Source organism: Triturus cristatus, chromosome 4_2 (genome assembly GCF_964204655.1).
Source record: "Triturus cristatus chromosome 4_2, aTriCri1.1, whole genome shotgun sequence".
Taxonomy (NCBI): Eukaryota; Metazoa; Chordata; class Amphibia; order Caudata; family Salamandridae; genus Triturus; species Triturus cristatus.
Window position 1 is genome coordinate 898,060,296 of NC_140586.1, and position 16,194 is coordinate 898,076,489.

A 16,194-nucleotide genomic window follows, 5' to 3' on the forward strand; every position below is an offset into this window, starting at 1 on the left:
GGCACCCGTTCTCTGATGTATCGAATGTGTATTATGGAGACTTTTAGACTGTTAAACTGGTTTTTAATTCTGATGTATTTTATCTGTACTTTTATGGTATTTTGTATACAGAATAAAGTTATGTGATTGATTAATATATTTATATTAAAATTGAGAATTGTATATTTGAGACAAAAATGTGTGTATTTTCTGAACTCATACAATGATGTTAAGAGAAAAATGGTTGCTTTTCCAAAATACCTTTAAAGTGGATATTTGAGTGCTAAATCATGCGGTTTCGGGGAGACTTATTACAGATATTACTACCTTGGTGTCAAAAGCTTTGCGGCGCTGACTTTTATGTACTACCTATGCAAAGGCTTCTAAATGGACAAAGCCTTTTGGACCTCACTGCTGGCAACCTTGCCTGATGCACTGAGGTGATCACTGCTGGCGACCCTGCCTGATGCACTGAGGTGATCACTGCTGGCGACCCTGCCTGATGCACTGAGGTGATCACTGCTGGAAACCCTGCCTGATGCACTGAACTGAGGTGATCACTGCTGGCAACCCTGCCTGATGCACTGAGGTGATCACTGCTGGCGACCCTGCCTGATGCACTTAGGTGATCACTGCTGGCGACCCTGCCTGATGCACTGAGGTGATCACTGGTGGCGACCCTGCCTGATGCACTGAGGTGATCACTGCTGGCGACCCTGCCAGATGCACTGAGGTGATCACTGCTGGCGACCCTGCCTGATGCACTGAGGTGATCACTGCTGGCGACCCTGCCTGATTCACTGAGGTGATCACTGCTGGCGACCCTGCCTGATGCACTGAGGTGATCACTGCTGGCGACCCTGCCTGATGCACTGAGGTGATCACTGCTGGCGACCCTGCCTGAAGCACTGAGGTGATCACTGCTGTCAACCCTGCCTGATGCACTGAGGTGATCACTGCTGCCAACCCTGCCTGAAGCACTGAGGTGATCACTGCTGGCGACCCTGCCTGAAGCACTGAGGTGATCACTGCTGGAAACCCTGCCTGATGCACTTAGGTGATCACTGCTGGCGACCCTGCCTGATGCACTGAGGTGATCACTGCTGGCGACCCTGCCTGATGCACTGAGGTGATCACTGCTGGCGACCCTGCCAGATGCACTGAGGTGATCACTGCTGGCGACCCTGCCTGATTCACTGAGGTGATCACTGCTGGCGACCCTGCCTGATGCACTGAGGTGATCACTGCTGGCGACCCTGCCTGATGCACTGAGGTGATCACTGCTGGCGACCCTGCCTGAAGCACTGAGGTGATCACTGCTGTCAACCCTGCCTGATGCACTGAGGTGATCACTGCTGTCAACCCTGCCTGATGCACTGAGGTGATCACTGCTGGCGACCCTGCCTGATGCACTGAGGTGATCACTGCTGGCGACCCTGCCTGATGCACTGAGGTGATCACTGCTAGCGACCCTGCCTGATGCACTGAGGTGATCACTGCTGGCGACCCTGCCTGAAGCACTGAGGTGATCACTGCTGGCGACCCTGCCTGAAGCACTGAGGTGATCACTGCTGGAAACCCTGCCTGATGCACTGAACTGAGGTGACCACTGCTGGCAACCCTGCCTGATGCACTGAGGTGATCACTGCTGGCGACCCTGCCTGATGCACTTAGGTGATCACTGCTGGCGACCCTGCCTGATGCACTGAGGTGATCACTGCTGGCAACCCTGCCTGATGCACTGAGGTGATCACTGCTGGCAACCCTGCCTGATGCACTGAGGTGATCACTGCTGGCAACCCTGCCTGATGCACTGAGGTGATCACTGCTGGCAACCCTGCCAGATGCACTGAGGTGATCACTGCTGGCAACCCTGCCAGATGCACTGAGGTGATCACTGCTGGCAACCCTTCCTGATGCACTGAGGTGATCACTGCTGGCAACCCTGCCTGATGCACTGAGGTGATTACTGCTGGCAACCCTGCCTGATGCGCCGAGGTGATCACTGCTGGCGACCCTGCCTGATGCGCCGAGGTGATCACTGCTGGCGACCCTGCCTGATGCACCGAGGTGATCACTGCTGGCGACCCTGCCTGATGCACCGAGGTGATCACTGCTGGCGACCCTGCCTGATGCACCGAGGTGATCACTGCTGGCGACCCTGCCTGATGCACCGAGGTGATCACTTCTGGCGACCCTGCCTGATGCACCGAGGTGAGCACTGCTGGCGACCCTGCCTGATGCACTGAGAGGTGAGCACTGCTGGCGACCCTGCCTGATGCACCGAGGTGAGCACTGCTGGCGACCCTGCCTGATGCACTGAGGTGATCACTGCTGGCAACCCTGCCTGATGCACTGAGGTGATCACTGCTGTCAACCCTGCCCGATGCACTGAGGTGATCACTGCTGGCCACCCTGCACGATGCACTGAGGTGATCACTGCTGGCGACCCTGCCTGATGCACTGAGGTGATCACTGCTGGCGACCCTGCCCGATGCACTGAGGTGCTCACTGCTGGCGACCCTGCCCGATGCACTGAGGTGATCACTGCTGGCAACCCTGCCCGATGCACTGAGGTGATCACTGCTGGCAACCCTGCCCGATGCACTGAGGTGATCACTGCTGGCAACCCTGCCCGATGCACTGAGGTGATCACTGCTGGCAACCCTGCCTGATGCACTGAAGTGATCACTGCTGGCAACCCTGCCTGATGCACTGAGGTGATCACTGCTGGCAACCCTGCCTGATGCACTGAGGTGATCACTGCTGGCAACCCTGCCCGATGCACTGAGGTGATCACTGCTGGCCACCCTGCCCGATGCACTGAGGTGATCACTGCTGGCGACCCTGCCCGATGCACTGAGGTTATCACTGCTGGCGACCCTGCCCGATGCACTGAGGTGATCACTGCTGGCGACCCTGCCCGATGCACTGAGGTGATCACTGCTGGCGACCCTGCCCGATGCACTGAGGTGATCACTGCTGGCGACCCTGCCCGAAGCACTGAGGTGATCACTGCTGTCGACCCTGCCAGATGCACTGAGGTGATCACTGCTGGCGACCCTGCCTGATGCACTGAGGTGATCACTGCTGGCGACCCTGCCTGATGCACTGAGGTGATCACTGCTGGCAACCCTGCCTGATGCACTGAGGTGATCACTGCTGGCAACCCTGCCTGATGCACTGAGGTGATCACTGCTGGCAACCCTGCCTGATGCACTGAGTTGATCACTGCTGGAGACCCTGCCTGATGCACTGAGGTGATCACTGCTGGCGACCCTGCCTGATGCACTGAGGTGATCACTGCTGGCGGCCCTGCCTGATGCAGTGAGGTGATCACTGCTGGCGACCCTGCCTGATGCACTGAGGTGATCACTGCTGGCGACCCTGCCTGATGCACTGAGGTGATCACTGCTGGCAACCCTGCCTGATGCACTGAGGTGATCACTGCTGGCGACCCTGCCTGATGCACCGAGGTGATCACTGCTGGCGACCCTGCCTGATGCACTGAGGTGATCACTGCTGGTAATCGTGCCTGATGCACTGAGGTGATCACTGCTGGTAATCGTGCCTGATGCACTGAGGTGATCACTGCTGGTAATCGTGCTTAGGGTGGCGACTAATATAATGCTGTCTGATGGTGGTCTCAATGACAACACCAATAATATTAGTAGCTCAGGATAATTCTCATTTTACATAAGTAGCTCTTGTTACAGAACAGGCTGGGGACCCCTGCCTTAACGGACACGGGCAGTTGATGCTACTTAAACTGCTCTTTTGAGTACAGTTCCCAAAACACGAGCCTTCGCAGATGAAAAGGATGAAACTCTGCGTTTGGGATCCCTGTCCACTCCCTCCTGAAAGAATGAAAGTTGACTGAAGCATTCAGTCTCCCACAAGAGCTCTCCACGCAGTGTCCAGTCTTTGCACGGTCTCTTGCAGTCTGTACAGACTGGGCCTGCTGGTGTCAGTAAGGGATGGGGGCATCTATCTCAGGCCCAGGTCACAAACCCACCACACAAATGAGAAATGCCTACCCCGACTCGTCAGCGAATCCAACAAGGGCTGAAATCACGGCCACTCGCTGGCACGTTGAGCACCATGCCTCTCTGTCATTCTGAGATGACAGCGACTGCTGCTGTGGTCTTCCCAGCACCAAGCCATCACAGCCACCATTAGATGGGACTTTGGTCCATTGAGTACCTAGGGACCTCATGTGCTCTATTCTTAGATTACACTGAAGGAGCCTAATGGCCTCAAAGCCCCTACGCACATGCTGGTGGTGAAGGTACTTCCCAAAGCGACAGCGTGCAACTTCCACCTCTTCCTGTCTCGGCTCCTCGCTGCCCTGTTCTTTTCTAGACAGCATGTGTTTCATGCAAGGGCATCTCCAGCAGCCCTCCTCAGCAGCAGGACAGCTGCTTCCCTCCAGTCAGGCCTAAGAAAGCTCTTCTCCTGGTAGCGTGCAGGCAGTCCAGGTTCCTAGTCCCGAACATGGTAAAGGGGAGATCGCATTTAGTGACCACCAACTCTGGAATACAGGAAAGTTTCTTTCACAGTGACTACAGATACTGGTGAAGAGAAATCTTGACCTACTGCTGGTAGTTTCTGCCCCATATTTCCACCAAGTTGCATGCAGAGATTGAGTATTCAAATGATCCAGCTCTGGGACTGGGTTTTGGGCAGTTCTTGGCTTCTTCTTATTACAATCAAAGTGGTACAACACTAGTCTTCATTTTCAGTAGGAAGTGGAGTTGAGTGTCTCCTGCAGGGCAAATCAAAAACAAGGGCACAAAGGAAGGAGAGACTTCCCTATTTAAATGTTAGCCTGTAGGGGTAACATTTCCAGGCAACAATAGGGCAAAAAAGGGCAAGGTTTTTGGCCTACGTTTCAGAGGGGACCTCTGCCTCCAGCCCCCCACATCATAGAGTCTGGTGTACACGAAAGCCTCAGGAATACATTGGGAGTGCTCTGCATCTACAATTTATAGCTGCCTGGCAGGCTCATCCCATGTTTTTATGCACCACTTGCAGACTGGTAATCAAAATGCATTCCAGGGAGGCGGAGCCTGGACGCGACCAAGATGGCCGCATTCTGCTAGAGATCCACTACACCCCCATCATCGCTGACCCAGTACTGCTGCTGGATTCACAACTAGACCACACTACCATCATACATGAGACTCCGACAGTCCCCTTCACAAGCGGGCCCTTCAAGACCAAAACAAATGTAGCTGCTGCCATGCAAGCAGTAAAAAAAAAAAAAAAAAACACACCAACCTGCCAATACTGATCTATTTTCCATTCTTATTTTAAAGGGGCACAAAAACCATTCAGTGTGACCCAGAAACCTCTGTTTCATTATTCTTTATTTCATTTATCGAAAACTTTTTCTTTCTTTTTTTCATACACCATAAATGTAGAAAAACAATTAAATCATTACAAACACCACAGCCTTAATTTAGAATATAACATCACCAATTTACAAACATATGACATTAAATGACATTCAACGCATAATCAAAGACAAATACAGAACACTTAAAACAAAACATTCACAAGACAAAGAAGCCTAGACCTTATTTACAGCTTTTCAACCTTCTGTTTCGGGCAAGCCTCAGTGTACTGTTTACAAAACTCCTCAAACTGTTTCACACTTAATTAGCACTCACACTCAATTCATATCAATACAATTGCTTTTGAAAACAGTTAGGGGTGGATATTTTTTATCACTGTCTGAAAGAAACCACGGTCGACGCATTTCAAACCCACTTTAAAATCTTGGGGTTCTCTTCAGGACCATTGAAAAAAGCTATTTATTTTGAGATCAGCCGATCTCATCCGTTCTACAGCGAATCAGAAGCCTAATTTTTGTAGGGTGTCCATTCCTTCAATACTTCTTTTGTTGAAAACTTTATGTTTTGGGGCTGTAAACTTGAAAATTCTCTTTTTGGCAGATGGACGCTGCCGTGAGTGTTCAACATGCGAATTTCGGTCAACGCGTTTCTCACTGTGGCCGCGCCCTTTCTCTCTTCATCCGACTTTGCTCGTGTGTTCGTATGTGGTATTGTCATTTGGCCTGAGCGTGGATTCCTCTGATGTGGCTGGAGAGTGTGGTAAGATGTCTGGCCCTGTTGGATGAACTGTGGCAGCCTGGACCCAATAGTCACTAGCTGCCCTGTGCAGTCTGTAAGCGGGAGACAGTGCAGGACACACTGGTGAACCTGTGAATACAGGCATGCCGGGAAACATAATCCATATTCAATATTTACTATTATATGCACTCCTTGGCCACCGAAAAGGCCCCTGTACAGCAGTGGACTCACTGCCCTAGCACATGCATGGACATTTCCATACTCCTGTACTACAGACTCGGTAGAAGACAGCACCGCAATCCTGGACTTGCGGTCATGATTATATGCGCTGGAGAGTGGCCTTCACAGATAACTGGAGCACTGTGGGTCAGTACCTTGCTGTCACAGAGGGCCTTAGAGTAGAGGTCTTGTTACTGCAGGGTACCTAGTATTCAGTTTTCAGGGATACATCAGAGTGTTCCTGACACCCATAGTTATGACTTTTTATACTGTGGCCGACATGAAAAGGCATCCTTCTTACTTGAGCTATGCATTAGCCTTGCCACACCCCACTCTGATGTGATCTGCCTTGCACAGGCACACACCTTTTTCCTTGCACGCCAACTCGTATTTTCTGAGGCAGTTGCCCACCCCAAGCAAACGAAAACCTCCAGGAAGATGTTGGAGAAGACAACGGAGAATATACTAAAAGAAATCAGGAATTACCTCCACACTTGCTAAACTACGTACCAAAATGACTAATTTGCCTTTGAAGCCAGTCCACTCAGATATCTCTACTTCTAAGACCATATTAGACATGGTGTAGGAAAGGCTTGAAGACACTTAATCCAGATATGATCATCTCTTCAAACTGGGGCTGAGAGACAATTTATTTATTAAGCAGAATTGGAATGTTGGACGAGGTGAATGAACATTTAACTATATGGGTCACCAGAAAAGGCAGAAGGCAACAACATGCTGTTGTTTCTTTCACACTTGCTTCCACAACTTTTGAACTTGTATCTTAAGGAACAGCTCATCTTTCTAAGGGTACATCACACCAAGGCGAGAACTACAGCCATGGAAGGAAAACCACAGTCGCATTTGACCTGCGTTATCAGCAAGAGCCGTAGAAGGGAGGCACCGTATGAATTCAACAGCCTGCATGTCTATTTCACTGTAGACGATTCATCTGATATGAATATCACATGTAGAAAATGTCTCTCTTTTATCTAGACTGTAGCAATGTGGTGCTGAGTTTAATATCCTAGACAGCGATTGCACACTGGTTAACTTGGATGGGAAAACCAGGGAATTCAGTGACCCAGATGATTTAGAATGTTTTTGGGGACACGCTAGAGTAATGGATGTGACTGCTCAGGAACACCAAGATTCATCACTCAACAAAATTCTCAGTTACATAATTGAGGGAACACCACCCCTAAGGTAACTCGACTGGGGCCATGAGAGGAGAATGTGAGAGCCGGGCTCCACCACGTGGAATCACTGAGCAGAGAGAAGTCGATGTCGCTTTTGAAAAAGAATCAAGAAGAAGAGCAGGATGACAACATTGACCACTGATACCATGAACCATCGCGGGGCAATGACTGAGGATTGGAATAATACTGGCATAACGTACCAATCTTTCTAAACTGTATCACCGTTAGTTGGGGATCACCCGCACATACCACTGGTTGAAATCAAAGAAGATTTGTAAGAGGGTTCCTGTCATTGGCAGCTTCAATTGCGGCAGGTAAGGAGCCATCCCTTTTCTCCTTCTAAGGCACTAGGGCTGAATACGCTTCACCCTTAGCCAGCATTATTGTCCCAGTAATTTAAGTGCATTGTATGCCATTGAAGTGCAGCGACTGGTGCTGAGTGACACAGTCAGGAGATCTGATCACAGTTTCCTAGGTTCACTTGGTTTCCTTTGACTCTGTTACCTAATATCCCACGCACTGTTGAGCAGTCCCTTGTAAGCAGGACCAGTTATCTCCCGTACAGCAGCATTTAGGGGACTGCGTTTTGCGCAAGGGTATCACACTTTTGTCACTCTCTTCCCAATGAGCACAACCCTATCCACTATTGTTCTGAATGTTAATGGCATGTCACATTTCATCTAGAGGAAACTATCCTACATTATTTGAACACCAAACCCATGGATATCCCTCATATTCAGGAACCCGCCACTTCATAGAGAGATAACAAAGGAGTGAGAGTAGGGTCGGAAGTAGTTCGTAGCGGCAGAATGAGGGATCTGAGTGGAAGTTCACCAGCAGCTGGCAAAAGCTTTAAGAAGTATGACGTGGCAGAGCGTATCAATCAGCAGATCCTGCACAGGTATCTTAAAAAGTGGATGGATGTTGAGACCCACAAAGCATTGGTCATATTAAAAATTATAGTCAAAATCTTGATTCTAGGTACTGTGTATGCCCCAAACAAATGTCAACAACATTATTGGGCTTAACTGGTGGCCTACTAAATTGAATATAAGAGAACACCATTAATTATCAGTGGAAATTGGAACCTGGCATTGGATCCAGTCCTTGATAGGTCAGCATGTGAAGAACCAGGTAACCGCACTGATAGAGTGCTACTGTGGGACATGATCCATGATCACAACGTGCTAGACTACAGACGTTTATTGCACCCACCAATACAGACTATCCCATTCACTGGTGCCCACATGGCACCCAGGCGCAATTCGTTTCCTTCTAGAGGGACGATTACTATCTAAGGTTGCATCAAGTGATGTATTAGAGGATGAACTAATAGACCATGGCCCAGAGTTATTGGGACTTACTGCACCCCCACCGTCTCAACGGTGCATGCAAGTATTTGCTTACAGACGTCCCCGAGACAGGGATAAGATTAAGCATATCTGTACATCTTACATGGGTAACAAAGGTTCTGTCTCCTTCGCAGGCACTCGGGCTGCAGGGAGGCGACATAGCAAGGCCTCCTTATGAGAGACTCGGCCATAGGATATAAGCAATGCAAGAATGGCCAACACACACTGGACAATACTAGGATTTCAATGTATGATATTTACAAGGTCTTTTCTTTTCAAACAGGCAATTGTTGGCAACAGCTAACATCTGCATCAAATCCTTCTTCACAAAGGTGGCCGAACGAGCATTGGTAAAGCTAAAACAGCATAGATATGATCAAGGGAAAAAGCGAACAGATATTCTTACGCACTTACACCTCAGAGAGGCAGGAATGGCCGTCCACTGACACAACCCATCAGTATCACTGAACATTTTACCTCCTTTATGAGTCGCTGTACGATTCCGAAAATACAGCCACGTGTGAACAGGCAGAAGGGTTTCTTCGACCACTGTTTCTACCCACCCTATCTGTTGAAGGCAGAGCCGTCCTGGAGGATGAAGTCACAGAAGAGAGAGCGGATGCTATTTCGGCCATGCTGACCTGTGGATCACTGGACAGCTGCTTTCCCAGGGAAGTTTATAAAGTGGGGAAGCCCCATATTGCATCACTCCTACATGAAAGTTTCCAAGAAGCTAAAAAGACGGGCTCCATGACAACCTCATCCAACAAATCCTCTATTACCCTCATACCCGTGGAGGGAAATGGCCCGTAAATTGCACTAGTTATCGCCCAACATCTTTGAGACAAAGTTACTGGCAAAAACTCCTTGCAAAGAAACTGCCTACAACATATATAGGTCAGTCCACAAATCAGAGGTTGCTTTGTTCTCAGGAGATCATTGTGAATCCACCTTAGGGTGCTGGCTCGTCTTATCTGGTGCATGAAGGATTCCCGGTCACAGGCCATAGCCAGCTCGCCAGATGCCAGCTCGCCAGATGCCACCCCACCAGATGCCACCCCGCCTGATGCCACCCCGCCTGATGCCACCCCGCCTGATGCCACCCTGCCTGATGCCACCCCACCTGATGCCACCCCGCCTGATGCCACCCCGCCTGATGCCACCCCGCCTGATGCACAGAAGGCGTTTGATTGAGTGGAATGGGATTTCCTCATTTAAATCCTTACTGGAGCTGGACTGGGAAAAGACTTTCTAAATAGAGTGCACTGGCTGTATGGCTCTCCATCTGCTGAAATGAACGGCCAGGGACTCTACTCTCGAACAATACCCATCAAGAGAGGTCTTACATCTAGTTTCAGCCAGCCGACTATTCCGGTGTGTGGACACAGATATTGGCCAGGTCAGATTCATTCCTACGTAGGGATATTCGGCTCGCTTTAAGGGTGTCGATAGCCGCAGCAGCAGAGGCTTAGTGGAGATGGGTGAGATGAATCCGTCACCTTTAATAGCTCAAACCAGACAAAACTTCAGAACAGTCAGACATGACTTTATGGGGCAGAGTACAGACTGCCAAAATGAAGTCTGCATCCTGGTTTAACTACGTCTGCGGGGGGTTACCTCTCCAGATACTGAAGCGACTGATAACTCAAACTGACGTGAATACTAGACCTTATATTGGTATATGGATCTTCACTGTGCCACAACCTTACCTGCACACCAAAGGCTTAAAAAAGATTGTCTGAACTTTCTTGGAAATGTGAAGACCTGCATCTTTCGCTCAACTATAACTAAAATTCTACCTTCTTTTAAAGCTAAGCTGTTGGTAGGACGGAAGACCCACCTGATGACGACTTCATACGCATCGATTTTGGCCCCCAGGGTCTTGTTGGCCAACACGCCGCCATTGCCCACGATGATGCACCGCCGGCAGCTCAGGCTGAGGTGAGGAGGAAAGGAAAATATTGTCGTGAGTGACAGAAAAAAGGGAAAGTAAACCAACACACACTAAAGGCGAATAAATGAAATGCAGATGAAAAGAACGTCCATTCATTAAAAATGAATAGAAATAAAAAAGCAAATGATCAAAATGAATACAAGTGACAAAAATGCAAAACTATAGATTTAAAATAAACCATTAAACTGCCTGTAACATCAGAAAAACCGGAAATACAATTTCATTCACTCGTTGGTACAGACCTGCCCCAGATCATGTTAGACGGTAAAATTACAATACACATTTTTTTTGTATTCAAAAACTCATTTTTTTTAATCGGTAATGGAATTGCACTAGTAAAACAGGTGTGAATGACACCTCCGTCTGCGGTTCATTTTAAGAACAGTTCGACCTGCATACTAATATACTTCAGTAAATTCTACATAGGAGCTAAACATATAAATTAAAAGCTAAAGCTATGCAACCGTGCATAATAATAGATGAAATTATAGAGCAGAAATAACACTGTACAGAAACAAACATTTCTTACTTATTAGTACTTGTAATCATAGGCGTAAAATTGGTACTTGTACAGTAAAAATTGCATTTAAAGGGTAAACGCTGTACTTATGTAGCACTATTATTCATATAGTAATAGTAGTACTTATAAAAAAAAATGATGGCGGAGAGCCAGAAAACCTTCACATTATCAAAATACATTCCAAAAGATATAATGTCAATGAATGGCTAGTATCCTGACATACCTATTTTTTCTAGAAATATTAAAATCCCTTTCAATTCACAAATATTTTATAATTAAATGCATACACATGTAATGTATATACACACATTTCATACATGAGACAATTTCGCAACAAAGCCAGCAAGACTAAGTAAGTCGGTATGGTTCTCGCTTTGCACGTTTCGCAGATTTAGTCAGCCCTTCTTCAGGGCTTCTGTTATCAGGCGAGAACCAACCAAAAATGAACCATTACACGTGACTCCTAAGCTTCAACCCAGATGCAAAAATGTCTAATTCAGTCGATTATTAGGAGATTTCTCATGCATTGTAAGAGATCAGCATTTTCAATAACTCCTGGCCAATATGTGCTAAGACTCAACGTTTAGAGAAACCCATTACTAAGCACTTTGTTTTACCACATTTATATGGGTATATTGGGGCAAAACGTCCACAAGTTTTTCGGAGAACCAGTCCAAAACTGTAATCACCTTGCCCATGCTTTTATAATGGCTTCTTCTAAATGCTGAGCCTTATTGTATATTGTTCATGGGCTTATGCAAGTAAAACAAAAGCCAACCTTGTCCTGCAGCCACGCATTGGTGTTACCGGGGAACAAAAGGCGGCCAATTATGTCTGAAACTACTGGCCTCAGCTGAGCATTTGTTGTGCTCCTTGCGACCTCATGGTTAAGGCTAGAGGCACAGAACACTTTCAGAGGATGCTCCTGTAACAGTTATTTTTGATGGGAGGGTCTTACTATCCTGAGACACACAGTGGACAGGATCCAGGGGTGGGGGCTCCTTTTTCAATACGGACCAGTCAGATCCTGCTCTACCTTGACGCAGCTGGCTCTCTCCTGGTCTTCTCCATAGTTTACAGTACGACAGTCGGCCACGGCTGGGCTGGCGCCCAACCCTCTATGATGGATACTTCTGAGACAAACAGAAGCGTGCTCAGGCATGAAGGCACTTCAAGGCGGGGTCTCAGGGAGCAGAACATTGTGCTGGTTCAGTACTAGGGGGAAGGAAGTGGGAAGCACACCGCCGCCACCTCCAGGAAGCTCTCTTTAGGGCCACCAGGGTCTTCATAGCACTGTCTAAATAGGACAAGTACTTTATCAAGCGAAGGTCCCAATCAGCACCAGTCTTTCGAGCAAGGGGGCGTGCACGTAGCAAAGTGGAGAAACTAGCTGAAGCCGACAGACTGTGCTTCCAGGGCCCTACATGACATTGCAACAGCCCCTCCTCTGGTCTCAGAGGTCTATCCTTCCAGAGAGTAGTTCCAATCCTGTACGTGTACGTTTGTTGAGTAGGAATCCCATTCTCACATGTTCTCAATCTTACCACACACTTGTAGGGGGCTGAGGAACAGTTATGGGGAATGCATGGGCTTTACCCAGGTGGAGTGGGAGTGATCTGCAGACCACACACTCAGGCGTACAATAAAATGATTTAACTCAATTACATCCATATACTCTGCACAGGGATTATGTGGAGGCATTTTTGTTAAATGGTGATTTTGCGACGGCTGGGTGATGAAAGAGGAGGGGCGCAAGTAAAAGACACAATATCTTCTCTGAGAGCAGAACTCAAGGTGCGCTCCCCAGTTGATGGTCCTTTCTTTCGGTGGCGGCCAAGACACCTTCGACTGTGGTCCTGCAAGAGTTTCTCATCACTGGGAAGTCATCTCTTGCTTACCCCTGAGTGGTAAGCAACAGATTACCACCCAGGTAATGCTACTGGAATCCAAAGGGAAGATATACATATCTCTCTTTGGCACTTGAATCTCTGGGGGTTATAAAGTCTTCAATCAACTCTTATTTGGGAGGAGGGAGTTAAAGACACAACAATTTACACTCACTACACTCTGGGTCCAGTGAGAACTAGAACTTTAAACATCAATTGGACCCAGGTAGTAAATTACAAACAGGCAGTTACTGTTCTGACAGGCAAAAAAAGCCATTCGGTGTTACCATCATGTGGGACTGTGATACAAGCCCATACATATTTAGAGCTTTTTGCGCAATATTATTATAATAAGATTTTACAACAACATCGAGTCCTCTGGGCACTGTTTCCTATGGGAAAGTGCTCTGGGAAACCTCTGTCTGCAATATTTGTAAACAAATCTCAGCCAATGGGGCAGAGCTGTGTGACATGAAGATACAAAGGACACATGTTCAAGTGTTATGCCTGCCCTCTGTTCTTGTGGCTCTGGGTGCAAAGCTGTGTCACTCAGAGATAAGTAATCCCACTGCTGAGGAGGTTTTCGCAGAAACAGTCAGTGCGAAAAACACAGCACGTTCTCTGCAGATTATATGGGTTTAAAGATTAAGACACACCTGACCCCCCCCCCCCCCATCTTGTCCTCCCATGTCTCAACAGTAGATAAATCAAAAGAATTTCCCACACAAATTCATTGTGTTATCATTTATTAAACAAAAGGCCGTCAACAATATATTAACATGTAAAATCAATGACTCCTAAGAGGGAGCATGTTGCTATTTTCACATCACGGTAATACTACTGCCCATAAACCCACCACACAGTGAGCAGAGGTCTCATCTAAGTCAAAGGCAGCACGTTTCAACAGAGTGGAGGTGCCTAGATAAAGGGGCTAGCAGAGGTATGGCAGTCAGTGAGGGACCCCAACCTGGTCTCTAGTCCTATAGTCTTTAGAGGTTTGCTTTTCAATAGGCATGACAGCAGCAGTGGGTCAGCACTCCGTATGGAGTCCGACAGGGGTATCTGACTATATAAGCCAGTACTGCAAACACCAGCGGTCCCACTGTTCCAGTGGTTGAGACATGTGGGGGCTGGGGCACACTTGAGTCCAAGCGATTTATCTGTCCCCACATCGTCAAGAGCTGACCTCTATGGAACAAAAAAGGTGATTCAAAGCAATCTGGATTCAAAGAACCTGGATGTATCCAAATGGATATGGAAGGCGGAAGAGTACACAACCTCAACATTCCTCTAGAGCTGGACAAAGACCCCTAAAGGTACAAGACAGGGGTGGGATGGTGCAGAATCTCCACAGACATAGCCATAAAAAATACAACTCTGCCACTCAACAGCCTCTGGGGAAGCTTTTCAAGTCATGACTGTCCAGGTGGTCTTCAGGGATCTCATGGCTCCTGAAGCAACCACAATGCAGCACACCCGGCTGGGTGGGTCGGTCTTTCTGTAAGTCAAGGGGCAGCTTCTCACACCCCCTGAGCATAATCCAAGCACTTTAATGGACAGACACCAGCAAGGGCCCTGTCTATGTCTATGGGAAATATTTACATCGCACTAGTATGTAGGCTCTTTGAAATCAAGATGAAGTTCAACATCATTGGCCCAAAGGATCAGTATTGACTCTTCCTTGAGCACACCAAAGCGCCTGCTTCGACAGGCACTGAAACAGGCTTAACATTAGGAAAGAGCTCGTCGCTGCCACAGACAGTGGACAATTCTACGTCTGCATTCTCAAAGACTGGTCAGCCACATTCAGTACAGCCAACTACGGGGGTCTCTTCACCCGACTGGATTCCAGTCAACGGTTCAGTTCTTTCCCCTGTAACGTCCTCTGTCCGGTAACACTAAGCCCTTTCTTATCAAAAATGATTCCTGTGACCTATGATGCACCACAAGGCTCTCCCTCTTTTGCCAGCTCTCTTCAAAATCTACATGGCACCCCTCACTCAACAGCAGCTAACAGGTCTATGCTAATGATTCCCATATATGCACACTAGGATTCTGGGAAAAAAACTAAACAGAGCTGTGATATGTTTGACAGCCTCCACATTACTTACAAATGGAACTTAGCCAATTAGCTCAGCATGAACAACACAAAAATAAAAGATTCTACTTATTAATACTGAAACACCCAACACTTTTTCTGCTCCAGTCCCTTTTCCAAGGCACCCCTCCCTTCACTGCTAATTGGTTCAGAATTCTGATAGTCAACTTCAAAAACAACTTATCTTTTCATCCCATTTTAACTCTGTAACCAAAAACATACTTTTCCATCACTTCTACCATGGAGGTGTAATTCATCACTTCAGACTCATGAATCCTCCTTGTCAAAGCAGTAAACTTATGGTAGTTGCAGAGACTTCCCAACTGGGGCCTAGTTTAATATTAAGTGGACGTCCCGCCAAGGGGACGGAGTAAACTACTCCGTGAGGCACCGCCCAACTAAGAAACCACTGTGAGGACGCTTCCAGGCAATGCAGATTACTCTGTGCTATGGGGCTGCGTCACCAGGACGCAGCCCTGTAGCACATAGTAAAATAGTTTTTTCTTCACAAAAAGAAAATTCCAAAAAGGGATTTTCTTTTTGTAAAGAAAAACATATAATACTCCCTCGCAAAGGAGGGGGAATCATTATAATTAGGCTATCCTGTTTTAGGTTTAAACCTAAAATAACTGATAAAATCCCACCGAAAGGGAAATAGCCTTCACCAGTGTAAGCATGTAAACACTGAAAAAACACCAGCACAACCGCAAACTAAATGCCATTAACCCGTTAACAGCGGCGTAAAATCTGCCGCGGTGCGGGTAAATTCTTGCGCGGGCGGGACCGCGTCGGCCAACGGAAGTGCGCAGCACTACGGAGGTAGTGCTCGTGACGGCCGTTGGCCGACGGGCGCATCGAACGGGTTAAAAATCAGGAAAAGGAGAGTGAAAGA

At 47.7% G+C, this 16,194-nt stretch overlaps 1 protein-coding gene across 14 annotated transcripts in view; it reads right to left on the reverse strand.

Annotated features, from left to right (window-relative positions):
* ST3GAL3 (ST3 beta-galactoside alpha-2,3-sialyltransferase 3) overlaps window positions 1–16,194 on the reverse strand; it is a 1,226,061-nt gene that overhangs the window by 197,757 nt on the left and 1,012,110 nt on the right. For all 14 annotated transcript variants that reach the window (XM_085602933.1, XM_085602932.1, XM_085602940.1 and 11 more), the window contains one exon: window positions 10,685–10,780. In XM_085602933.1, the coding sequence (XP_085459059.1) occupies window positions 10,685–10,780 (96 nt within the window). The remainder of the gene's footprint in view (window positions 1–10,684; window positions 10,781–16,194) is intronic.